The sequence below is a fragment of the Leuresthes tenuis genome, unplaced genomic scaffold, assembly GCF_036924035.1.
Source record: "Leuresthes tenuis unplaced genomic scaffold, fLeuTen1.0.hap1 SCAF_6, whole genome shotgun sequence".
Classification (NCBI taxonomy): Eukaryota; Metazoa; Chordata; class Actinopteri; order Atheriniformes; family Atherinopsidae; genus Leuresthes; species Leuresthes tenuis.
The window spans coordinates 24,832,673-24,860,276 of record NW_027325360.1 but is presented as its reverse complement, the minus strand read 5'-3'; the positions used below and the strand labels follow the sequence as shown (position 1 = coordinate 24,860,276).

At 39.0% G+C, this 27,604-nt stretch overlaps 2 protein-coding genes across 2 annotated transcripts in view; one reads left to right on the top strand and one right to left on the bottom strand.

The window, feature by feature from the left end:
* LOC140310187 (leucine-rich repeat transmembrane neuronal protein 4) overlaps positions 1-16,793 on the bottom strand; it is a 56,442-nt gene extending 39,649 nt beyond the window's left edge. The window contains exons 1-2 of the mRNA XM_072388395.1: positions 16,287-16,793; positions 14,276-15,865 (exon numbers count right to left, since the gene is read on the bottom strand). Of these exons, the coding sequence (XP_072244496.1) occupies positions 14,319-15,865; positions 16,287-16,338 (1,599 nt within the window). The 5' untranslated portion in view covers positions 16,339-16,793 and the 3' untranslated portion in view covers positions 14,276-14,318. The remainder of the gene's footprint in view (positions 1-14,275; positions 15,866-16,286) is intronic.
* An 8,083-nt stretch (positions 16,794-24,876) lies between these two features.
* lrrtm4l2 (leucine rich repeat transmembrane neuronal 4 like 2) lies at positions 24,877-27,393 on the top strand. The gene has a single exon (XM_072387032.1). The coding sequence runs from the start codon at positions 24,877-24,879 to the stop codon at positions 26,485-26,487; it is 1,611 nt and encodes a 536-aa protein (XP_072243133.1). The 3' UTR covers positions 26,488-27,393.
* Positions 27,394-27,604: the final 211 nt, after the last annotated feature.

Below are 27,604 nucleotides of genomic sequence, written 5' to 3'. Positions count from 1 at the left end.
AAGTTCCCGTGTATGTGCTCGTGAAGGCAGGCTCGGTTATGGGCTGTAGGCTGGCTCGGTGGCAGACTGGGCTGGGTAGAGCTCTCTGGCTTGACATCCAACTAGCATGCGTGTTCGGCCGTAGTGAGACAATATTCCGACACCGCAGGCCAGGAGGGAGCAGGCTTTAACAGGTGCCAGATTGGTAATGGGGCACAGGTGGGAATGGTGAGAGCGCTCCTCCCAGCCGTCCAGCCCAGCCTGAAAAAACAACAGGAGACAACCAGCCAGCACCCAGGTACAAACATAACTAAACTAAATGGCAACAAAAGGTCATAATCACCACAGAAGCTTTTGCATTCATCATTCATGCAAGTCTCATGCCTTCTTAAGTAACCACATAAGAGAATGAAGCTCACCTAAAAATGTAGAAAAAAGTCCTTTGCACAATAAAAACACAAGTAATTGGCTGTATGGTATCGCCACTTTAGGAAATGTAACATTTCAGCATGCATTTCATTGAGCATCATTGACACAAATTAATTGCATAATTCTGTTGAATGACTTGCATAAAAGATGAATTTACAAGCTGTTGATTCTCAGTGTTCTCCATTTAATCAGCATTTAGCAACATTAAAACTAAAATAAAATTATTTTTTCATGTCAGAGTGTCCCGTGGTTAACCTGATTACTAAACAAAAGGCAAAAAAGTTATCTTCTGCTGTTTGCTTGTTGTGGGTTTTTTTTTGTCTCTTAACATGATTTCCTGCAAAAAAAATCCTTCATTTTTTGTTCCACAAACGTTTTCCTTCTCACAAAAGCAAGACCAAATACACAATGAAGTGTTGTTTCGTATGTGCAGAAAATACAGTTCTGGTGGTAGAAGATCACCACCACTTAGTTTGTCTTCCTTCTACACTTTACCTGGTTTATTGGCCGGCTTGTTTTTTATCACTGTCTGAAGGAACATGGTCGGAATAAAATGTTGTTGAAAAAACATAGCTTGAAAACATAGAGCAATGTACCTTGGGAATGAAGAAATGAAGGGAAAAAAAAGGTCTGAAATCAGCTGCGACCTGTTTAAATTCGGTAGAGTCGGAGCAAGGAAAATCTTAAGAGGATCACATTGTTTTGTGTATACACAAAGCAATATTTTGTGTATACACAAAGCAATATGATTTTATATTTTGGGGAGGTTTATATTTGTTTCCTTTCATCCTACTCAAATCCAAAAAAGCATTTTAAATTTGGTTGCTGAAACACCCTGCTGATCAGTGTGTATTTCATACCTTTTTAGTTAGGCCAAGTAAAATATTCTGCAGGAACAAAGGGCTGACCCACTTGTTTGATTTGAAAATATGCAGTCGCACTTGAGTGCAAACACAGAGATGAATCACTCTTCTCCTTCCACCTGTGCACAATACATGTCACAATAAATTATACGGAAGCAAATATTTAAACGTGTCGATTGCAGTCAACATCCTTATCACAGAAATCGTGTGACACTGGCAACATTTCAATCCTTGAGTCAATTTGCTCGGAGTACTGTGACATCTGTGGAATTGGTCTAAATCTGATTAAAAGATTTAGATTAAAAGTTTGATAGACGTGAAGAATAAAGCTGATTTTTCTACCTCTAGTATAACTCTACTACACCAAACCCACAGTACTGATATGGCTTTAGGGACAGCAGTGTCACTCTGTTTGTCAGCCCACAATTTTGGTTTATACTTGAACATCTCAGGTGATCACAGGTGTTAATGATCCCCAGAGGACAGTTGCTGCTGACTAAGGGAGTTCCATGTTGTCTCCTACACTTACACCCACATTGTTTTTTAGTGAAATGTGTTGACTTTTCTAATTGGTTGCAACAAAATTAGAAAATTATCCCTCTTGTGATGAATTATTCACTGGTGATCCTCAACTTTTAATGTAGCACCGTCATCTGAAGTGTTGTGAAAATGGCCAGCTCCAAAAACTAGCTAGATGTAAGTTTATTCATATGAGCTGTGAACTATTGTTATTCAGTAAAATCTGCTCCAGCCCTCATTCATTGCCACTTCCCGGACTAAATTAATGTATTACTGTGGAAAAGCGGACACTAGAGATTACTTTTAAAAGCTAATGAAATTTAATGTGAGCATACAATATGTTTTACAACTTAATGCATCACAAAGCAAGACATCACAAAAAAGATAATTTTACAAATTAAACTCAGCTCTTATTAAAATATTAATATAAAATCTTATAAAAAATATTACTGTTCATGCACTCTAAAACATCAAGTTGCAATATTGCTCCCAGAAAGGTACAAATGCTTTTTTGCCCCAGATGTAGCCTATTTCAGCACAAGCAATGTACCTTGAACATTGATATATTTTTGTACTTCCTTGTCTTTATGTTTAAAATAAATAATTCTGCACTCCAGTAACAAAAATAGAGCTTTATATTTTGGTACAGAAATGTATTGTTTGGAAACATCTATCCCATATAGAGCCAATTTAGAATCATTAGTTAACCTAATACACATGTTTTTTCAGATGTGGAAGAGAACCCACATACACACAGCAAAACATGAAAACTCCAAACAGAACAGCCGCAGCTCTACCACTTGAACCAAGAATCTTCTTGGTGAAGGTAACAGTGCAAAGTGCCACAATGATGTGCTGCCCTAGAGAGTTTGCTCCATTTGTCGACTCCTTAAGGTTATCAAAGGTACAAATATGTACCCTTAGTTGTTAGTGATGATTTTGAACTTTTAGAATAAAACAATGGCCCACAGTCTTCAACTAAAAGACCATTTCTATCTTATAGGGTACTTTTCTGAGAACTGGGTGACAAAATAAAACCCTTATCTCTCTGTGTGGACTTACCCTTTTAAATTGATTTCTACCAATCATCAGTTACTAGCAGATATTTCCCTGAGCTGTTTAGATGCTTCAACCCAATACGTAATCTTTGATTGGCTGTTCATTAGTGTGACGTTCTGACTGTGTTCAGATCCCGAGGACATAACTTGCATGACAGTGTATTTTTTTCAGGCAGAATCTTCTCTGATTCATTCTTAGACCTTTAAATGTGTCTGCACTGGCAGTAACTCTGGTTACTGTTTGCCACAGGCACCAGCAATGCTGAAAAGCTAAGCTATTAATTACATTGCCCAACTTTGCATGCATGAACTTTGCTGCACTTGGTAAATTGAACAAGAATGAACAACTTTCACTTGATGTTCCTGAGTTTAAAATATTCCGGTTGAATTTAATAAAAATAGTTTAGTGATCCTTTTTTAATGTGTGCTCACATATATATATATATATGTATATTAAAATTAAAAAAATTTCTGTTTAGTTTATGACCTAGTAGGGTCATAGGGACCTAGTTAGGATACTAGTTGGGATACTAATCAAAGACACGGGAAGCCAAATACAATAGCCAACAACCAGCCGCTTGGTATGTCAGGCAGGTCTGGAGCACCAGTTAACATCTGTCAGACTCTGCCAGCTTTTTTCCCCCACATAGATTAATGTGTAGAATTGCTGCTTGTGAAAAGGCCTTCTCTAATTAGCTGTTCAGCATAGTGAATGAGTGCCCGAGAGGGGAGGCAGCAGTAACGACAGGAAGACAACAGCTCACTTCAACATATCACTAAGAAACTCTTCTCATTTGCCATTTCTAAACAACATGTACAGTACTCACATGTACCCTAAATGGTGGGATCCCATCACAAGATAAACTCTATGTTTGTATTTGTTTGCATGTACAATAATCTCTACATTTAGTAAATACTGCTATGTTTAAGGAGACTGCTGTGACTAAGTGGTATATCTCAAGACCTTTGTCTCATTTTCTGCTGCTATGTGTAATAGCTATGTACGTCCATTATATAAGCCAAAATATAAGTTTTACAATAAATGTGGTGAAATAAATGGTCTTTTAAGTGTAATCAGTTGGTGGGAGTCATCACGCGGCAATTAAAATAAATGCATTGAAAGCTGTCCTTTCAAACATCAGCAATAAAGATACTGAATAACATGGTTAACAGCTATAAAGCATAAGGATTGTGACAGGCTGCATTGATACATATATATTCACAATACCCCGTAGTGAAGATGGCAGAGATGCTGCATCATTCTTAATTTCTGCTGACTGACTCAACGTTTTGTCTCTTCAGACTGACTGAGGTGTTGTAGCTTAATAATGGAGTTCCAGTTTCTTTTGGGGTAAAGCTATTCTTAAGGTAGAACATTAAATCAAAACGCTTCCCGGCAGAAAGACATAAAAGAAATAGTACTGACTTACAGAGAAGGGTGAAAATACAAATTACAGTCCACGTACGCTCCTTGACATGTAGCAATGTGTCTGGTCAGTATTTATTTCTTTTTTTAGTATCACTTTCCAACTCGTTTGCAGGGAATCAAAGAGACACTGTAGGCTGAACTACAGACTTTCAGACAAGCTGTCTTAATTCACCTAATTAAATGAATCACAATAAAGTAAAGGGCCTAATAACCAGGAACTGTTTCGAGCTGAGTTAAAAAATTAGCTTAACGTCTGTGACGAGAAACGGCATAAAATCTAGAATCTAATATTTTCATGTTATTTCATTCACTCTGTCTGCAGTGCCAAGCTTTTCATAAAGTGCAACATAAGCTGTCAAATCCCATTAAAGGAGGTGTCGCTGAATGAAGAGAGGCTTAAACGGGGGATTCCAGGACACGTGATTACTAACTGATAGATATGCCATAGTAATAAGATGCTCAGTAAATGATTCAAATTATTGTGAAGTTATTAGAAGTTGCCTGATATGTGAAGTAATATTTTCAAGGAAGACATTAGTCTGGACTTGGAGAATTGAAATAGTTCTTTTGTTCCTCAATTTTTAGGCAGACTGACGCCTTAATGGAAAAATCCACCCTTGGATACACTTACACCGTCATGTATCATCAATCTGTGATGCTCTTTGTATGCCAGAAGTGATTTAGCGATGATGTGACATTAATTTTTTGGGGGTGTAAAACTCAACTTGCCACATCCACTTCAACTTCAGTTGTTGATTTCCTGCATTTCCCTAAATGCCTTTCGACAACTGCCAAAGAAAGAGGGGCAGAGAGGATATAGCGAAAGCAATAATGAGTGTGAAAGTCAAAAAAGTCACGTCCCTAACTCAAACCACTACATATCAAGAGACTGCATTGCATTGTGGTCTATTGAGGCTGCTGTCAACAGAGAAATTATTTTTTTCTGCCTCTTCTAAAATGCATTTCTCTTTTATGATGGATTGTCAAACGCCTGTGTGAAATTGTGGGTCAATTTGTCAGGGAGTCTGACACAAAGACTTGATGTTCACCCCTGGAGTTATAGTAAAGTAGAAATGTTGTAGCACCTAACACATTAGTTCGTCAAACAACAAAATCAGTCTAGAGAAGTAACGTGCATAATAGAATGATAGCACGTTAAAACCACTTAAAGGAGTATTTATTCAAAGGCATTTGTATTAACTGCTTAAATACGTTTTTGAACTGTTCTCTCACAAGAATCAAAACAACAATGCTAGAGTAAAAAGATAGTGACAACTGTTGAACATGAAATCACATCAGGAGACAGTGCAGAGGATTACTGAGTCAATACAAATTCTACATTAAAAAAGGTTCTCTTCATTTTCTTGCTGAAATATGTCAACAACAATTGGATGGAACTCTATGGGCAGTCATGGTCTCTGGAAGATGTACCCCAATAAGACTGAAACCCAAGAAATATTAAATACTTGCCTAATTATTGAAATTCCCAGTAGCAGCAGTGTCTATGTACTATGCGTAATTATCCATGTGGACACAGACATAGTTTTAAATTTATATAATTTCCCTTTTAGGATCAATAAAGCAATGTTCAAATTTGTTTTATTTTAGCCGTTTGAAGATATTCACACACATATGAGGAAGTGTTGGGAATAGTAGATCTTTTTTTTTTTTATGTAAAGCCTCAAAGGAAACAGAACATCTTAAAAAAATGTCTACAATGAATTATCAAGATTGACATTGTCCAGAATCCTTTGCAGGCAATGACTATCTGAAGTCTTGAATGTCATTGATTTTCCTCTTTATTTTTTTGTAATGCTTTTCCATCTTTGGTTGCTCTGTCAGTACGATCTGCGTCATTTCCCATGTGCACTGCTAAGTGTCATTCAGTCAAATTTGTACAGACCCTTCAGAGCTATGCATGCCCATGTCATCACACTGCTACTTGCTTTTTAAAGATAGTGTGTGCTTCTTCAATCTTTTTTCTTCCAGTCATTCTGGCAGAGGTTGATCTTAGTTTAATCAGAAGATACAAACATAAGATAATTTTTTTTATTTTCCTTGACATAGATCCTACAATCATCATCCTGCTCCTAAGGCTTCTCCTATATACTGTAGCTCTGATTTATTTTTTTTATTTCGCAGCCTAAAGATGGGATGATTCCTCTGGATGTTTTGGGCTCACAGCAACACCTTCCAAATGCAAATGACAATCAACCAAAGGCCTTTTACCAGAAAAAATGATGAAGAAATAAGGGCTGAGGGTAACCTTATCAGACCACATAGGTCATTATTTGGAGGTTTTCCTGCTAAACCCAGAAATAGATCCAAGTCTGCAGAGGGGGCCTTCAGTTACTGTGGGCCTATTCGCTGGAATAATCTGTCTGCTGACCTGAGGTCTGTCATAACTGTGTCAGAAATCTAAAGCCAAAAATAAAACCGTTCTCCTCTCACAGGTTTTCACTGTCACTGCATCTTTTGGAGTATCCTGTAGGTGTACTGTAATTTCTTATAAAGCTATGCATGTCATACTGTTAGTGTTTTTGGGGTTCTGTTGTGTTAACATTTGATGTAGATTGGGTGTATGCTTAATTGAATGAGATTCTTTATTTTACTTACTTTGCTTATCAATCTCTTGTATTGACTATACTATTTTTTATGGCTTTAGAGCACATTGAGTTTACATGTAATGAAATGCGAGATATAAATAAAACTGTCATTGCCACACCTGTCCATAGAGCAGTATTTCAGTCAGTGTGTGTTTACATTTGACCCTCTGACAAACAGGATTATACATATTTTAAAAGAAGTAAACTGTTCCTCTGATCTAGATGTATGAGATTCTGTATTTTAAGCCCATATTTATAAAATACCTGTCATGAATACTTTGTCAGTGTTCACATTACAGCCAACAGCAAAAAATAAGTTGTTCTGGTCCAATAAAACAAATTCAATTCTTTGTTTTCTTAACCTGAGCTAATTTTGAAGAATGCCTCTACTCCAGTGTCTCTGCCATAAAGTATCATATTTCTAATGTATTCCTTCCAAACATGAGGCTGTAGCAGCTGGTTAGGTTAGCTAAGCCTAATAAGCCTACTTCATCAAGGATGCTTGTCCAGTCTTGTGATTGTGAGGTTGCAAGGCAACCTAAGCAAGGCCAAAAATTGTAAAAGTGTAAAAACATCCTTTAAAGTAGCTTGAGGTCATAGGTTTGATTGAACTGTAAGTGAAGAAAAAACATTTCTCTTTCTATGCTGACTTCCATTATTCCCTAACCTTCACCAAGTAGTTATTATCCAACCAGCACCACAAACGTCCCCTGCCTTTATTAAGTAGTATTCAAAACCAAGGTCATAATGCTTAACTGAAGCCAAAATACCTTATACAAGGAAAAGAAATATAAATAATAATTGAACAGAACAATGGTTCCACAGGAGCTGAACTCCAGACTCCTGGCTGACAGTCTTTCACTTGTTATGCTCTACCATCAAGCAGTACAATGTCAATAAGTGCATTTATTGACATAGTTCACTCAAATACAGTTTGTGGCATGTGTATCTTGAGTCTTTTCTCTCCTTACACTTTTCCCGTCTATTCTTTTTTATTACATGGTAATATATATATATATATTTTTTCATTTCCACCGATTCATCTTCGGCTACAAGTTAGCTTAAAAGTTTAAGATTTTTGAGCTCTTCACAAAACCATACTTAGGAAAAAGAATATGTAAGTAACAACAGTAACAATATGTTAAAGGTATATGCTCCTAAAATCTGGAACAATCTTCCAGAAGATGTGAGACAGGCCTCAACTCTGGCAATATTTAAATCCAGGATGAAAACATTTTTTTTTGGCTGTGCATATGACAACTGAAAGTATTTTATATGCACTCTTTGCTTTTAATCTAATTAATCAATGATTATTTTTATGTTTTAATTATTTCAATTGCCTTCTTGTGATTTTATGTAGCTGTAAAGCACTTTGAATTGCCTTGTGTACGAATTGTGCTCTACAAATAAACTTGCCTTGCCTTGCTTTGCTTTGCTTTGCTTTGCTTTGCTTTGCAGTGCCTTGCCTTGCCTTGCTTTGCTTTGCCTTGCAGTGCCTTCCAGTGCCTTGCCTTGCCTTGTAGTGCCTTGCCTTGCAGTGCCTTGCCTTGCAGTGCCTTGCTTTGCCTTGCAGTGCCTTGCCTTGCCTTGCATTACATAAAGATATTTTTCTGTATGAAGCATTAATATTTTTGACACTTTTTTTTTACTTTTTTTTTCTTAAAGCAACACTAAAGAAATTTGTGAACCCTAAAATGATGTGATTCTGACTCGTTTTGAAGAACACTTTTAACTCGTGTTATGCAGATTCCCGGGCCTAAAATTGACCTAAAGCACCCGGGGGCTGAGATACTGCAGTTCACGACTTTGGTTTCCAGCCCATTTTCACCTAAGAGATTTACATGAAGACCTCATGCATCCTTCAAGAAAATTACTTTCAGTTGATCCAAAACATAATTAATAAAATCGCCTTGAAACTAAATTCATTGTGCATTCATTGTGGTTTGTGTGGGGGCTGCAAAAGTGAAATTTCAGTAGAAATTGTATGATAGAAAAGGATGAATACAACCAACTTGTCTTAATGCTCTTTTCATTTTCTTCCACATTAAATTTGTGTTTATTTGCATTCCATAACTTCCAGTACTTTGATACATTTTAGTGTACTGTATAGTTCTAAAGTGTACCTCGTGTAGCTCATTTGATCTTGGGTATAAGTGAAGGACAACATTATCATGTAACATCAAGTGCATATTGGAGTTAATGATGTTGTCAATCAATGATGACCCCAATTTAAAAGTGAGGTTTGGAGGTCAATTAAGCCACGACTTTCATTGTTTTTTGTTTAGCAGTCCAATGCATCCTCAGTCATCCACCTCTTGTCTGGCTATTCAAGAATCTGTAACCATCAGTGATCGGAGACACAAACAGCAGTTCATCACATGTGTTCTGTAAATAAGGACATCTAACATCGAGTGAAATTCAATATTGTCTGTGCTCAAGCATGGAGGAACAACATCATATTTTCTGCCTCAGCCAGATTAAGCCATTAACTGGCTGCGGTATGTGCTATTAGCACATCATAATGAGAATAATAAAATCATGAAAACATCAATTGGATGAAGAAGAGATGCCAAGATGAATTATTATGAAACAAAAGAATTGTCATTCATTTTAACAGTCCATGTTAGACTACAAGCTACCATTACACAGATCTGTTGCCTCTTCTTGCTGTTAAGTCTTTTGTGGTTGTTGTTTCAACATATTCCACCTCCTCATAAGAACAGACATCACGCCCCCAAGATGAACATCTGTCAGAAGACTGAATCATTCACATTGCTGAGAACATTTATTTGGAGGAGATCTCACCCCACGCACACAGCAGTCAGAGAGGTGCTTAACCAAAGATAGGTCTACGGTCTGATTATGTGCATTTGTGTAAATGAATCCCACTGGAACATTTTAACTCAGCCCTGAATTTTCAGCCCTGACTGTAGTGCGTTGGTGTCTGCTCTATCTGTTCAGCTATGTGTGGTTCAATATTTTAACATGCACAGTACACTTAAACACTAGCATTGCGAGGTCTCAAAGTAAGAGTTGTGTGAGCTGAATGAATTAACAGCATATGGATCAATTTGTTTTGACTGTAAGATTAGTAGGCAGTCAGAGAAATTAATGAGGCAGTTTTTAGATATTCATCCTTACTACAAGGAACCTTGTTGAAAGGATAATATTGCATTTATAGAATCTCTTTAAATGTCAAAAGGCCAATGTACCTTTGTTTCAGTTTCTTTGTTTTATGTTTTTAAGCAATACACTTTCCCAAGTGTGGCCGGTGTACGGCTTGAGAGGAAAGAGCAAGGGCACATAAAGTCTACTTTTACATGTAAAGCTAATTGCTTTGAGAACAACAATATAAAGGTGAAGGTGATATGAATGAGCGTGTCATCATTTCATCAGCTCAGATCCTCTCTGGAGGAGACGATCCTTATCTGGACTGTGGTGGCAGTATGTTAGTCGTGTCTGTCAGGAAGTCAACCTGGAGAGTTAAAAGTGTGTGTTCTTGCATTTCTGTATTTGTAGGGTCCAAAAATAAACCGGGATCCCTCAATACTTATGGGATCCAACAGATTAATAGGGCCTTAAATGTGGTCCCCACACATTAAGAGGGACTTTAAGGACCTTTGTGGTTTTGTGCTCAGGGTTTGAGTGTGTTTTTACTGTTTTTAAAGTTATTTACATTGTTGGAGCCAGTAGAATTATGTGGACAAAAGCCTCGTCCTAACAAAGTAAAATGGGTCTTGGTTTGGGTTAGGGGTAAGGTTTATATCAAGGTGCAGGTCAGTTTCCCTGGAAGTTGAACATTTTCTAAAAACATAAAAAATTTAATGACTCACACATGTTCATAACTATATACATGTCTTGAGTGAGTGAAAGAACCTTGAGCCAGTTTAATATGTATGATGTACATAAAAGCATATTCATTTCTATATTTACCTATATTCTATATTTATTTCTATAAGTTACCACTGCAGAATGCCATCTAATACACAGCATTAAAATTATATTGTGTAAAAGCCATTACAGCCAGTTCACTTTATTAGGATATTTAATTTGGCTGCAGTTGGGTTTGAATGGAGCTGACCAGAGGCAAATTTTCACCAAATCATCAGGTAAGCTAAGTAGTCTAGTTCTGCTGATCCATGGATCATCCCAGTCTTGCAGTTACAGTAATTTTCGATTCCACTAAACAAGAAGACAACCAGGCATAATGACAATTAATTGCAGTGAATACGGGTAAAATCAAGAAAAAGAAAAAAAAATGTTTCTCATTCTGTATGCATATTGTTTTTCATGACTGTATTTTCTCTTGTATCGTTATGAATTTGTAACTGTTGCATCATTGTATGCTGTCCACCAGAATTTGTGTAAAGAAATAACAATCTTGTCTTGCAGGTTTTTTTTTTACCGATGGGGCAAGCATTAATTTGGCAAAAAATATTTCAAGCAGTTAAAACTCTCATCAATTGATGGAAGCCTGCCTTCTGTGCATTTACGCACAGATGAAGGACAAGCTGCCATTCTGGCAAAGAGAGACAGTGTAGTTTGATCATCCATCGGCTTTCTTATTTCTGGCATTTTGAAAGCAGGGATCATATTATACAGCCTGCAAATTAAACAAATGTTTGCTGAATAAATTGAGCCCACAAACTGCATACAGGATTTGTCAAAAGCTGACTGATTAGGTCCATAGCGCCATTTGCTTTTAAAATAACCATGAAGGACACACAAATATAAGGTAAAATGAAAGCTTTATGAATAAAACTCATCCTGGTCTAAAGTGAATAAAAAAAAACGAAAGCTTCTCACCCTACCAGCTTGAAAGTATGCTAAGTTTAAAACTTATTATTAGTGATGGTTAGAAGCATACAGCAGTCACATAAGTTTTTACTCATGTCATCTGCCTTCACAAAACCCACTTTAATTATCTGTGAGCAGGATCTCCTCACCTTATTAAGGCTTGCACATTCTGTTCAAGTGCATGGATCACCTCTGGTTGAAGTGGTGGGATTTTCATCTTAATATTTTCTGAACTGACTTTGCAGAGAATAAACTGGGTGGACAGCAGCCACAGCAGAAGTGGATGGCATCCAGGGGTAATAGTCACCCCTCCCCCCCCCTTTTTTTTTAATAATGTGCCACAGAAAGACCATGTAAGCACACAGCTCAAAGTGTTCATCAAAATTCACACCCCGTGAGTTCAGTTCGCCGAGTCGAAGCCAACCTGCTGAGCTGTGCTGGAGGAAATCTATAGAAACAAATTAACTCCACGTCTGTTGGTCTGGGCATGTGCACAAGATAACAGGTTTCAATTACAAAGCTCTTTCTCCTAATTGAAAATGCAAGTAATAGCTTAAGTGCTTGCTATCTGGGAAAGCTAAAATAATGTGCAGGAGGTGTATGACATTCCAACATTTACTATATAACCCCTGAAAGAGGGTTTTAGCCCTGAAGCAGCCGTTTTGGATAAAACATCTGTTCCGCTTTCATCTTTCTTGACACTCATCACTGTGTGCCAGTCATTGCAAATTGAAAAGATTTCTTACACGTCAGTAGAGACAGCTACATTGCTTCTTGTACTGCAACTTCCACTGGAGAAAAGGCGATTAGAGGCATGCCTGGTGAGGGTCACAGTGAGGTCACTATTCTTGCTTATACACCTCATCTCACATAAATCAAGTCAAAATATGTTTCAAGAAAATTGAAAAAGTACTTTTATAAACTGTGTCGTCAGTCTTCACTTTCTGTTACAAACTGGGCCATAAAAGCTGTTATACAGCAGCTTACATGACAAATAAACTTGACATTAGCTTGGATTGAATAGTAATATGTTTTAAAAGTGTTATTACACAGCTGCTTCCTTGAGCTGTAGAGGTCAAGGAATAACAAAGCAGAGGGACGTCTCGGCTCCTTCCCTCTGATGGGCTATTAGTTATTATGGCTAGCAGAAGCCCCACTACGTCTGCCATTTAACGCTCCCATGCCACATTCTCACGTGAAAGCTACAAGATTGATAAACCGACCATCTCACCTCAAGCTTCTCTTGAGCTTGAGAAATGCTCTGCCACAGATAATCTGACAAATAGCTGATTTAGCTGCCCATGTACCTCGTAGTAGGTGACATTACTGTAAACAATGAAACACATTTGTGCTAGCTTCTCCAGTGACTACAGTAAAAGACACAATAAGAACGTAAGTGGTCCTACAGTACAAGCCACTGACTTAAAATATTATTCTAAAATGATGTATAGGCTCCATGTGGAATAAGGCAAATGAGCTGTGTGGCAGTGAGAGATAAAACTTTGTCTCTTAGCTGCACTGACAGATACAATGGAGAAGAAAGATGTTTCCTGCACTCCACAGCACGTCTGGTTAGTAATACAAAAGATTTCAGTGACACTACATCTTTCCCAGCACAACATGTCCTGTTAATCACACTTAACTACAGTGCCAAATGAAAAAAAGCTGAAGACAGATGCAGAGCATTTGGGGGTACACAGGCAAAAAAAGTGCCTAATTAAGCATGACCAAATTGATTAGCCCTTGTGTCAAGCCTTTCTGTCTTTACTCTGACTTTGGGACGAGAATTCCAATTTGAAACTTTCCAGACAAAACATTCACTCGTGAGCCTAAAGAGTTTTTTTCATATTTTTGAGATTAAACAAAAGTAGCATAATGCAGTTTCTTCCTGCAGTAGCACACACCAGAGCCAGGAAGAAATTGAGCTCAAATGGATAATTTATCTTTTATTTGGCTACAGGCCCTTATAGTGTTCTCCATCCTGCAGTGGCTGTTTGAACCTTTTGAACTAAACTAATGAGGAAAATGCTAAATACACAACTGCTACGGGCAGAGAAAATGAATGGAAGTTATGATCATCAGCTCGTGGGATTGTAAGGACATATTTCATGCAGTGGAAATCAAATATCAACACTAACATAACTTGTGTATTTGTTACTAGAGTTGTTGTAGCAAACACACAGGATAGGAGAGGACCACCTGCACAGTGACTTGATCTAATATATTGTTTTCATTCAGCTCAGGACAGCAAGTCATTTGCGAATAAATAACAGGCTGGCTGATAATACACAGATTAATCAAAGGGCCCTTTCATGTAAGTAATGAAAGATGAGCCTGCTTTGTGTGTAATGCATTTTATTGTATGCAAGGTACCTAGAAGGAGAAGCTGCCACTGCAGTTTCAGCTAATGGGAATTATATTTTAGCAATATCACTGCATGATTTAAAGCAGCTGCTGGGTATTTATATGGAATTGAACAAACCAGCATATTACAAAACAAGTCACCATGCACTGACCTTTGTTTCCTTATCCCAACACAGACTAGAGCAGGGGAGAAAACAAGTATTTTTCCCCTCAGAGAGTTAGAAAATTTACCTCTCACGCCTCGCAGTGGAAATGGATTTTTGGAGGGCAACAGTCATACCTCGCATTCCCTGGAGCCTGAGATGGTATATGTGTAAGGTCCTGTCCCATTAACCAGCACATCCATAGTCTCTGAGTGTGAAGGCTTGTAGTCCACATAGTACTCTTGCAATGGTGAATTAAAGGAGCGCTCAGTCTCCCGTGCCTTTTTCTGGCGCTTTTTGACTGCTGAGCGCTCCTGAAGCTGTTTGAGACTGCTGGGATAGCGCTTCCATGAGACATAGATAACCAGCAGGATTATAGCCACCGACAAGAAGAGGGCCACACTACCAGCTATGATCTTGTGGAAGGACACATACTCAGTGTCTGGCATGGGAATAGTGGGGAAGGCCTCGGAAGGAGTCGGAAAGGCTGTCCAATTCCAGGTCGGCTTATTATTCACCACAGACTGTGTGGGAAGAGGGGGCAGTTCAGGCTGAAATGCAGATGTGAGGGGTAATGTCGTTGTGGGGATAGGGGTAGGCGTTGCTGTGCAGATGTTGTAAGTTTCCACCACATCTGTTACTTTTTCTCCTTGTGCCTCCTTAGGGGTGGCACAAATCATAGTAGTCTCCTTGTTACCCTTGAAGGCTTTGAGCCAGGACATTAGAGGGCATATGTTGGGGTTACAGTGCCACAAATTACCAGCCAAACTGATAGTGGTGAGAGAGATCCAAGTCTCCACTGTCTGCTGAGATACATTGCTGAGCTTGTTGGAGTCCAGGTTTAAAGTCTGGAGATTGGGCAGGCACTGAAATGTGCCTGGATCCAACACTTCTAGCTCATTTCCAGAGAGATCCAACTTTTGCAAGGAAGTCCACATCCATGGCAGTCCCTGGGTTAACAGTTTGATTCGGTTCCACTGCAGATAGAGCGCTCTTAGGTTCGTCAGACGTGGGAAATGAGCAAAGTTAATTTTTGAAAACTGATTGTGCTCCAAATGAAGCTCTATGAGCTTCAGAAGGCCTGCAAAGGCATTACGTGTGAGGCTCCTCAGCCTGTTGTAGCCGATATCAAGAAATTCCAGGTTACGACAGTCGAGGAAAACGCGCATGGGAATAGTTTTTAAGGAGTTTGACCTCAAGTGTAAACTAAGTAGCTTCCGTAGACCCAAGAACTGATTAGGCTGAAGGACCTGCAATTTATTGTAAGACAGGTCGAGATTGCGTAAATTTGGGACATCATGGAACGTATTGTTTTTTAGCTGTGTGATCTTATTTGAGCTGAGAATCATCTCTTTTAGCCTCCTTATCCCGTGGAAAGCCTGGCCGTCCACGGCATTGATGTAATTATGGTCGAGGTAGAGCCACACCAGTTGACTCAGGCCTGCAAACTGGTGAGCTCTGAGGTTTACCAGGCTGTTGTAACGAAGAGACAGCCCCTGTGTGCTTACAGACACATTGTTTGGCACGTCACGAAAGGCATTGGATTCACAGTATATTATTTTCCCATCACATCGACAGCTCTGGGGACAGGGACGCTCCCGGATGCTGCTTGGAGCAGCAAGAAGCCAGGTGGGTACCACCACTGTGAATACAAGCCATCTGAAAAGCACAGAAAATCCTGGAGACACAGAAAAGTGATAGATGTAAGAGCATGAACATTTACTAAACGTGATAACAGACCAGAATTTTCATTTTATTTATTTGTTTCATGGAACCAAACACATGAGACTCTAAGACATAAACAGAGAAGGATTGTTTGCATTTGCATCCAAGTTTTCTTGGCTAATCTGCACACACTCAGTAAAGTGCGGCTCTTTAGATATTTGTAGGGGAATCGATAACCACATGAATCAAGTATAATTTGTCAACTGGTTATTGAAAGAAAAGCCTCCCTCAGATTCCCAAGCCTGCAGTCGTCATTCATAAAACGCGAGGGGGGGAGGTAAGAGACGCCAGCAACGCCAGCTTAAACTGAACTGTACTTAGACAAACGGCAAAAACATCTGCGCAGAAATATGCGCTTAGAATAAAAAACATACCCATATTGGCGCGGTGTCTGCTTTTCCTCATGTTCACGGCTCTCTGTTGCATCCGATCCAGCTCCACATGTTATACGCACTCGGCGTTTTGCCCAAATAGTTGCACACTCAACCAGGACGCCTGTCTGCACGGGAAACGCACACACTTTGCGCCGTAGTCGGATCCGCTCTGCTCACAGTCGCACACCTGTCGGAGATGGCAGTAGTTCCACAAGGTGTGCATTAACCTCTGACGGTAGTCCGATACATTCCCGCAAAACATCAGCTTGATAATGCATATATGTGACTGCCGTGTTACAAGGCACAAGGACGGAAGCTCTCAAGCTATAGCCTCATGATAATGACACTCTTAACCGCGTGTTGTGGGAGGCTGTGCAATACATCCCTAACCTCGACTCGCCAATTGTTGATTCCAAGTGTCAGAGAAGACACCGGGAACCATATAAGTAAAGCAGTCTGAGAAAAGGAGAAGTGCAGTCAAAAGCCGTCAAGTTGGTGGTATCCTCCTTCAGGATTGGAGAGAGAAGGTGCAGGCTGATGAAGATCAACAGTGGCATCAAGAATAAATCAGTTGTATAGCAACAGGAATGATCCTGGTATATAAAAAGAGGACTCAGCTCACAGATGCTCAGTTTGAGAACTCGAGAGGCCCTCTCCTGGTGAAAATGTCACTCTGCAGCCCGCATTTAACTCGTCCTCACTGTTCTCACGAGCACAGCTTGCAAAGAAATTAAAACCAAGGAATGGGAACACTTTGCTCTGCAATTGGATTTTTGTGAAGCTGTAATGCCAATCAAACGCCTCTGAACAGCCAATGGTCTCATATTCTTGTGAATAAAGTTTAATTGTTGACTTGAATACCACAAAACTAGAAAGTTGAAAGGACCTGATAATTACTAGGTCAATTAAGTCTACAAAGTCCATGCCCCTAATTTTGATATCAGGCCCACAGGAAAGGTCAAGTGTCAAACAGGGTGTCATTATTAAGAATCCTGATGTCAAATGTTGCTCGATAGCTCTATCATAACCTGCTGTAAGATAATTCATGCCAGTCTGTAAACATTTGCTGGAGTTCGTTGTGCACAAGCTCTTCTTTATTTGGTCTTCTAACTTAATTCATTTGCCATATCTTTTTGTTTTGAATTTAGCCAAAAAAAAGGCATTCAGAATTTTCTAACTGGAAGTTCAGTCTCTATGGGAAGATGAATTACCAGGTGTGCAGTTTTATTTAGCATTTTGTCACTGCTGTTACATATTGACACTGATATGTATCATGCGTAAACATAGGGTACTATAAAGGCTTCATAATGGGTTTTTGAGACAAGGTCAAAGTCATCATTTCTAATGGGTCCTTCTGCTCCTGCACTTAATGAATAGTGTAATTACCAGTAATGGACATAAATGAACATTTTAACTCAAATCACAGATAGCTTGTGACAAAGAAATTGCTGGAAACAAGAATAAAATGGATGCATCCATCACTTCATCTGCAATCACTGATTTAATTTCCATTGTCAGATCAATCAACTAACTGGGGTTGAAGGGCAGGGCAGGAAACTGCACACACACGCACACACGCGCACACACGCATACACATCTCTCTCTTACACACTGTCCCAATCACTCTTGCAAACTCACACATTAAGGTGACTGCATGCATGACATTACAATGCTCTAAATGTAACATCCTATACTGATCTGTGCCATTAGAAGGTCTGATGATGTTTGCAAACTATCACTTGTGGATGTTTTGTTAAACTGAAATGTGTCAATAAAGAGTGAAATAAAACTGCTGAGAGCAAAGACTTTGATCTGGTATTTGTCATCTCTGGTGGAATTTGTGGAAGTTAAATATATATTCTGATTTACTTCAGTCACTTAGCAGCACTTTCTCAAATTTACAATATTTTTGATGAAAATAAACTTTATTTCTATTTCATTTATGACAAGACTCTGTCACCCACGAGTCTCCCATGATATTATATAGAAACAAAGTGAAAAGACAAAACTTTTAACAATCTATATCACACGGACAGTGAATTAAGCGATGGCATAGTTCAACACGGTCTCCCTCTTTTGTTTCTGTCTGGCCATTCAGCAGGAAACAGTGTTTGACCAGCCTGTATTTTGTGCTAGAAAACTGAAAAAACAAAATGCATGACTATGCTGGAACGAAATCAGTTAGTCAGTCTCATCAGTCATGATTTTGATTGTGTTGGTCATCCAAAAACAGGTCAAAGTAATGGTTATTTTGGTAAATAGCAATAGGGACAAAAGATTCTCACTTGGAGAAAAAAACTCTCTTAGAAATCAGAGCAAGTCACTGCTGTGCAATCATTCCATGATAAGTTCCTTTGAATTCTCTGTGGTTGGTGCATCAGTTCTTATTAATGTTGTCGAACATATCTGATGTGACCCACTTTTCCCATTTAATTTGGTTCTCTGGTTATCTGGTATGTGCTGTGCAAGCAATATAGGGATGCATGGATCAATAACTGAGTCTGACACCATGTTTGGGATTAATTTTTAATATTGAAAGGAAAAGTAATACTTCCCTTTCTTTTAGTCCTGTTAACTTAAATGTTATCTTTTAAAAAAAATCTTACAGATGAAATCTCTCCTTTGTAAAATACAACCCCAGCTAAAAGATGTTGAGATGTTGTGTAATATGTAGATGAAAAAAACAGAATGTCATGACTTGCAGATCTCATAAACTATTATTTTATTCACAACAGAACACGGGAAACAAATGTTGAAAGTGAGAAATAATACTGTTTTATCAAAAATATTTTCTCATCTTGTCTGACTACAGAACAGTTTTTCCACTTTGTCTCAGTCTATCTGAAGTGAGCTTTGAGAAGGAGCCCAGAGAAGATTTCTGGACATTTCTTGATCAAGTTCACATATGGCTTATTATTTTTGCATCATACAGTTTTAACCTGAAGCTGTAGATTGCACAGTGAACTGTGTTCACAGACAATGATTTCTGTAAGTGTTTCTGACCCCACGCAGTGATTTCCATGACAGAATCATATCTGTTTTTAAAGCAGTGCTGCCTGAAGATCGCCGGCATCCAATATTTATTTTCAGCCAAGCCCCTTTTGCACAGATGTGTCTCCAGATTCTCTGAAACTTTTGACGACATTATATACCGTAGTTGATGGAATATTCAAAGTCCTCACAATTTTATATTTAGGGACATCATCCTAAAATTACTTCACTATTTCGAGATGCAGCTATTTGCAGATTGCTAAATGTCTGCCCGTCTTCACTTTTGAAAGACTCTGCCTCTCTAAGGTATTCCTTTTATACACAGTCATGTTACTGACCTGTTCCCAATTAACATAATTAGTTGAAACTTGTTCCTCCAGCTGTTTCATTAAAGTACTACTTACCTTTTTTGCCTTTTCTTGCCCTCCTTCCAAACTTTTTGAGAAAGCCATAAAATTCAAGATGAGCAAATATTTCTCATGAAATAGTAAAATGCCTGACTTTCAATATTTGATATATTTTCTATGCTCTAATGTGAAATGAAATATTGATTTATGAGATTCACAAATAATTGCATTCCCCTTTTTTTATTGATATTTCACGTGGTGTCCCAGCTTTTTTGGAGTTGGCTTTGCATAAACTTGTGTTTTAGATTTTGTGACCTGGTGTCTACATGAGTCTGTGCTGCTTGGTAAAGTCCCACTCAGGTGTAATCAAGAGTAAGTTAACCCCAGGAGAGTTCTGAACCCAGCCCATAAAACACAAAGGTTGCAAATAACTCATAAACCACATTGCTTACTATGAAACTTTAATGACTGTCTGTGACTGACTGAGCCTTGAATAATACAGCAAGTGAGGGGCCTGCTTTTATTGCAGCGTAATGAATCCCACTGAAACAGAGTTTAGAAGTGTATATGTAGAAAATAATTAGTGCAAAGACAAACTTAAACCAGGGTTGAAGCAAGTCTGATATATGCTGACCCTGACTTGTAAATATGTAATTATCTTCAGAACATACATCCCCACAGCAGGTAAAATATTTCTGAGAGGTCTCGCCCAAAAACATCTGGCGCTGTATTCCCTGCTGCCTCTGCGAGTCAAACAATGCACCTCTTCCTAGTTTTTGAAACCCCAGTGGGCTGTTTATTGACTACTACTATAATCTTATTTAAGGTGACTTGCTAAATGTATCCATATGTCACCCCAATTTAGTGCTTGCTTCTGCATGGGTCTGTTTTTCTTTTTTTAAAAAGTTCTGCCTTCTGCAGAATAATCCTAAGAAAACCAAGGAAATCTTTTAGGTTTCTCTGAGGATGTAAAGAAAGCACAGCTTGCGTGCTGAAATCCCAGCAGCAGGGGACCTACATCACAGATTAACTAGTGATGAAAACATCATTAAACCACCACTGAATTATCTTTGTCTAAAAGGTCATGTGTGTAGTTTTCAGTCTTCTCTCAAGAGCCATTCTGCAGAAGATGAAGATACTCTTGGTTCATATTGTAGTCTACTTTTTCTGTCATGCTCATGCATGAGAATTCACGTCTGCTATGGAAAGCTGTGAGGATCAGTTGGTAATGCATTATACAGCTGTTGATATTAGGCTTCTGTGTTTAAATTCTGAGTCAAACAGCTACAGTGTTTGATCATTTCTTTTCAGTGATCTTTTTTCTGCATCACAAATAGAAAACTTCTTCTTTTGATGATTTTTAGGTTTCATTTGTACATTTCCTCATACATAATGCATAAGAATAGAAAAGCACTGAGCACACGAGACAGGCTGGGTAAAGTTTTCTCTGTCAAAAGGTGTTTGACACTCTGCCTGTGATTCTGCTGGAATGAAGGGTTATCAAAGACTGGTTAATATAACATCAGGCAAAATTCATTTTGAAGTGATGATATAAATATCTAAAAGCACGATGTACTGCTACATTCTAATGACTATTTATACTTATGTGGGGAAATACATGCAGATAGTGGAGAGGGGGTGTGACCTTTTCCTCTTCATCAAATTATTGGTTACCTGGGGAGGAAATGGTTGGCACAATGTCCCATCACGTGTGCTTCTAATTTTGAGAACACAAGTGCATTCACTAATGCAGCTTCCAAGAAGTATTAATCCTGCATCACTCAGTCTGGCTGGAGGCAATAATAACCTGCAAATAAATTAATAAATTCAAGAGGGGTTATCATAGTTTATGTAAAAGGGGAAACATCACATCCAGTGACAATCTCAAGGATTAAACAGAAAAGTCCAGTAAATGTTAAAAAACAATTTCATAAAATGTAGATTATCCATGTCCTTCATGTCCTTTAAGTTACATAGTATAAGATAACTCCATATAAAATTGTGCTTTAGTTTACAGTAGGCTGTATTAGCCACCTAAATGTTTGAATTTCTGTAATATTCTGCATGCTTTTCTATTTGATTGCTGACTGTAATGAAAATGCTGTAGTGGCTCATGCCTTGTTTGTACCTCAGGTGGAAATAAAATTTTAATAAAGCCCCGGAGTTTGACCGATGGAGAGTTGCATGTTTGCATGAGCAAGGAGATGAAAGTAAGTTTGTGGCAATGACTTAGATTAAGTACACCTTTTCCCCTCCTTGTAAAATATTGTCAAATACCAGAAGGTCTACAAAGTGTAAAGAGTCACATCAATTTCTCTTCATCAACTACCCTTTTTTGTGCTCTGTGCTTGTGGTTTTACAAGAACATCCACAGCCCTGTGACTGCAAATTCGTCATCAGGATCACATGGTGTACTGATTCACCCCGATGTAAGTATCACATGATATTAGATTAAATGGGCTGTAGTCGATTAATGCTATTTTTCAATACAACGGCTGATCACTATTGTGAAGAGATTATCTTAAATATTTCCAATACCATGAAATGCCATTATAGAAATGCACTGTAAACATGGAAGATTTGGAACTATTTGGTCTGACCTCTTCATATATAATATATGTATCTGAGAAGCAATTTTACTGTATGAATGACAAAATGACAGACCAGTGCAAGATGACTAAGTAGATGAGTAAGTCTGTCTGTCTGTTTGTATAATACATTATATGGTGCCACAAGGCAGGCCTGGTATTAGGGGCCTGCCTTGTGACAAGTCCATTTATGTCGTTCCATATTCTAGGCACTATGTGGACTCAGAATTCACATTCTTATTGGCTTATACTGTAACTTTATCTCCATTAGCTTCATTTTGAAACGATAGACAGACATTTTGATCTCTATGGATGAGTTTGAAGAACTGATATGTCTCCCGCCATCAGATAAAAGATAGTAGTTGTCACCCAGAAAAAAATTATATTGTCAATTTAATAAATGCAGCTGGTGAACAAATGCAGTCACTTTCTATTTTTCATATTCAATGTGATAGCCAGCTGATAACCTGTTTGTGGAGCTGACACATGATCACTGACAGTCCATGCTGTGCAACCTCTCCGCCTCAAACAGGTTTCATTTTCTGTATAAAAACCTCCATACATTATCTCTGCACAACATCATTTTCAAAAACAACATGCTTGCCTGCTCCGAGGGTGCATATTACTTGAATGACATGTGAGCTCCTCAGACACGTGTGAGGTAGCTTACCCTTTGAAGATTTTGTTTGACATTCAATTACAGAGTGTGCAACCATAAGTCTGCCAGGCATTATCTGTACAAAATGGCTCATTTTCACATCTCTTAGATCCTCTCCTGCTGAGGTGTTCCTGGAGCAGATGTAAATTCACCTTTCATCATGCAATCCACGAGCATGAGAGGAACTCTTGTTTGATCAAGTAACACCCCACTCAGCCAAATGTTGATGCAAATTCGTTAGCTCATTATTTCCTTAGCCTACAACTGAGCTGGATGCGTTCTCCCCTGACTTTGCCGAGGACAGTGTCATCAGCTCATAAAAACAGGTAATTTCTCTCTACAGCCACAAGGGGCTGCTGTTACCACATCTTTCAACTCAGACTGTCCAACACTGAGCAATCCAAAATTTCCACTTTCCCAATCTGGTGAGTGTCTGCTCAAAGCAGAATGAACCAAATGTGAACAATGAATATGAAACGACCACTTAATGAGAGGTATTTCTATCCTCTCTCTGTTGTCTTTTGAATGCATTTAATCTATGCCAATTTATATACCATTTATCCTGATGTTGACGCCTCTTTGGCCTAATTCATCTCATAGCATAACGTCTTTGGGCACTAAGAAATGTGAACTGTTTGTCCACAAAAACGTGTCAACATCACACTTCAGCTGCCAGCATAATTATACCATCAAGAAGCTGCAGAAAAGTCCAAATTATCCAACACTCTGTTAATTCCTGTCATGTCACAATGGCTGGTAACAGATGAATGAACGGCTGATTTGGCTCTTGCCACCCACATAGTTTTAAGATTTTCTTTTCAGCTGTCATCATCATAATCATTATCATCAACACCATCATCTTTAACAACAGGATGTATGTTATGTATATCAAGATGCGAATGAACCAATCTAAGCTCCTCAGGTCACCCTATATTCAAGCAAGTTCACGAGTTTGAATCTGAGAAAAAAAAAATCAGTTTAAAAGTGATAAATAATCTTCACATTAATTTCTGTGAAAGTCATATTATTCTTTAAATTGGTATCATAATGATTTAATTCACACACACGCAAAATATATGAAAATTCGCTGTATTAATTTGCCAACTGGGTTAATAGCAGGGTTTACGTGGCTGCAATACTCATTTTCTAAGCTTATGTTCTTGAGGACGCCCACGCCTCTGAGTAAGGAGTGAGGTAAAGAGAGATAGGAGAGACGTGTAGAGAGAGAAGAGGGGGGAGACTACTTGGAGTGGAGGGATGTGCATCAGTCTGTCGGCGCTCAAATGGGTAATTGCGCACACAGCGGACTGAACTGTAGCGGCCGCTCCAACTGCGACCCAAGTGTGAAAGCGTCCTATTTGTGAGAGTCGTCCAGAGATCAGCGGGGGTTTGGGGCGCTGCGGAAAACTTGGATTTGCTTTGCAAGTATAGTGTTCAGTATGCGGACTGACTCTGAAGCTGCCTTAACTGCGAATAAACGCAGTTTAACGCACTCTTGATCTACCCCCACCTCTGGAGGATCACTTCTTCCCTCTGTGACGATGGGTAAGTCATTATGATAATCACAATTAAGTGTCATAGTTTCTGTCTATTCAGGCTCCTCGTTGCAAAGAAGATAGCTATGATAACCTTTAATTGGAGGATTTCTTAGTTCCTCAAGTGAATTAAGCTTAATTTATAACACTTAACAATAAAAAGAGCTGCTTTTCCTCTTTGCATTAAATTATTTAAGTAAAACATCCTTTGCCTCCAACATTTTCTGTGCATCTGTGAATGTGTTCATTTATATACATACCTTAAAGTGGCTAGCGTCAGATTGTTATCAATTCTTCATGAAGCAGGTCTGCCCTCTCAGACATCAAGCTGCTACATACTATATGATCTCCCTTTGAGGAATACATGTATTACCTTTGTTTAACCAAATGTTTTTGAGCAAACCTTTTCAAAAACCCAGTCATTTCATTGATTGCCTGTGTCCCTCTCTAACCCCAACAGGTTCTGTGATGATGGACTGGAGGTTATCATGTCTTCTTCTGCAGGCAGCTGTTTTGTTGCTGCTCAGCAAGGGGGAGAAGATGTGCCCTGTGAGTTGTCGCTGTGAAGGAAAGATTGTTTACTGTGAGTCTGGCATCTTCCAAGACATTCCAGTGAACATCACCACAGGATGCCAAGGTCTGTCCCTGCGTTACAACAACCTGCTGGTTCTTTTGCCGTACCAGTTCGCCCATCTCAACCAGCTAATATGGCTTTACTTGGACCACAACACCATCAATGCCATAGATGCTTTAGCCTTCCACGGTGTTCGCAGACTCAAGGAATTGATTCTTAGCTCCAACAAAATAACACATCTCCACAATAACACATTCAGTGCCATACCAAACCTGAGAAATCTGGATTTATCCTACAATCAGCTGCAATCTCTGCATCCAGGTCATTTCTACGGCCTGCGCAAACTGCAGAATCTCCACCTTCGATCCAATGGACTAAAACAGATCTTCATTCGCACATTTTTGGAATGCCGTGGCTTGGAGTTTCTAGACTTGGGTTATAATCGCTTGCGCAGCATCACTCGCACAACATTTTTAGGGTTGTTCAAGTTGAAAGAGCTTCATTTGGAACACAATCAGTTTTCCAGGATTAATTTTTTTATTTTCCCACGCCTTACCAACCTCCAGGCTCTTTATTTGCAGTGGAACCGCATTCGATCCATCAGTCAAGGCGTGCCATGGACCTGGCAGAAACTTCAGAAACTCGACCTATCAGGGAATGAAATCCAAATGTTGGACCCAGCTGTTTTCCAGTGCATGCCAAACTTAGAAACACTTAACCTGGAATCAAACAAGCTGAATAGTGTGCCTGTGGAAGCTGTAACAGCATGGACCTCCCTGACTACCATCAGCCTGGCAGGTAATGCCTGGGACTGCAGCCTCAGCATCTGCCCTCTTATGGGATGGCTCAGAACCTTCAGGGACCCCAAAGACATCAGCATGATTTGCAGCAGTCCTAAGTCTGTGCAGGGTGAAAGAGTTGTGGACGTGGTGAGGAATTACTCGATTTGTGTGGATGTTTCAAATGTGTTCTCAACCACAACTCTCATCATATTGAGCTCAACCCAAAGTGTGAACGTCACAACTTGGCCAGCCGCCTCTGGCGATACAGACCTTACTCACACTGTGTCACCTTCACAGACACTAACCACTTCACCTGTCAGTCCAAGTGGGACATACAGGAAGACAGCAAAGTCCACACCCACAAGCTCTGTATCCTACATCTCCCCTGAAACCCCCACATCATTTATCCCTGAGCTACAGTTTGAACATATGGCTTTCCATAAAATCATTGCAGGCAGTGTAGCCCTGTTCCTGTCTGTGTCATTGATCCTGCTGGTTATTTATGTCTCTTGGAGGCGCTACCCCAACACCATGAGGCAGCTGCAGCAGCACTCAGTCAACCATAAGCGCAGGAAAAAGGCTCACAAGCAGGAGCAGGACCTTAATTCTCAGTTACAAGAGTACTATCTGAGCTACCATTCAAACTCAGAGGCGATGGACTCCTTGGTAAACGAGACAAGGCCATGCACGTGCACTATATCAGGATCCATAGAATGTGAGGTGTGAGCGTTTTACCTTTAAGAGACATGAGGTGCTATTGCAAAGCAGAGGTAAATGTCTTTTCCTGGTGATAAAGTGATTTTTATCTCTGATGTAAAATGATGGAATTCTGCAGAACTGAAGAAAAATACTGGGGGGGGCAGTACAATATAATTATGTGCACAGAAAAGACAATTGGAAAGGAGAGAGCTAATTATCACCTTGACTGTTGTGAGAATAGTGGTCATGTTGGCTGTGTATGATCCAAAATTACAGCTGGACCTCCGCTACAGTAGAAGCAGGCTCTGTAGAAAGACTGTATAGAGAGTAATCTTGCCATGAGCCAACAAAGCCACTTTTTACTTGCTTGTTTTGTTGATAACATCATGTAGTCTGTAAAGCATTAGGATGTGCGTGTGCATCTTTGAGTTTGTGTGTGTGTGAGAGAGCGTGTCATGGAGATGAGCTGTTAATCCCCTGGTTTACTGGCATCTGGTTGGAGGAGTTACAGTGTTACACCTTACTCTTATTTGTGCTATTCGTCCAGTTGAGTTATTTTGCATTTGGCAAACAAGCATAGCTGTAGCAGAACCGCGGAAAGTGGGGGAACAATCAGAAAGAGAGCATCATTTGCATGAAGCCACTCTCCTTACTAAAGATGCTTCTCTCACACGTGAAATGGTCACTTTTAACTGACAAAAGAAAAACAATATATATTTGCATTTCATTTCATTGTGTAACTAGCCACAACATTTTTGAATATTAGAAAACCCATGAGTCTAATCTCAGGATGTATAAGTCTTAAGATGTTCAAATCTGTCAGGGCCAGGTAAGGCCTTTTTGTTTGTTTGTGTGTATGTGTCAAAAGTGACATTGTTGACTTTCATAATAAATTTTGTATTGATCATTCCTGTCATTATAATTATGCATTGTTTGTGTAAAGGTATAACAATATGGATAATAGGCTTTCTTTTGTGATTGTAACTGTACAATTAAAAGAAACACTGAGAGTTTATGAAATATACACGTGTGTTTTGAGACCATCAATGACTGGAGCTGTTTATGGAGAAAAAGAAATCTCTTTAAATCCTTTCATTGTGCTGTTGGTGTCATACATTTCATTGGAATTGCTGCTGCATGCAAA

Excerpts from the sequence above, each read along its gene's own strand:
- lrrtm4l2 (XM_072387032.1), top strand. The coding sequence starts at position 24,877 with ATGGACTGGAGGTTATCATGTCTTCTTCTGCAGGCAGCTGTTTTGTTG.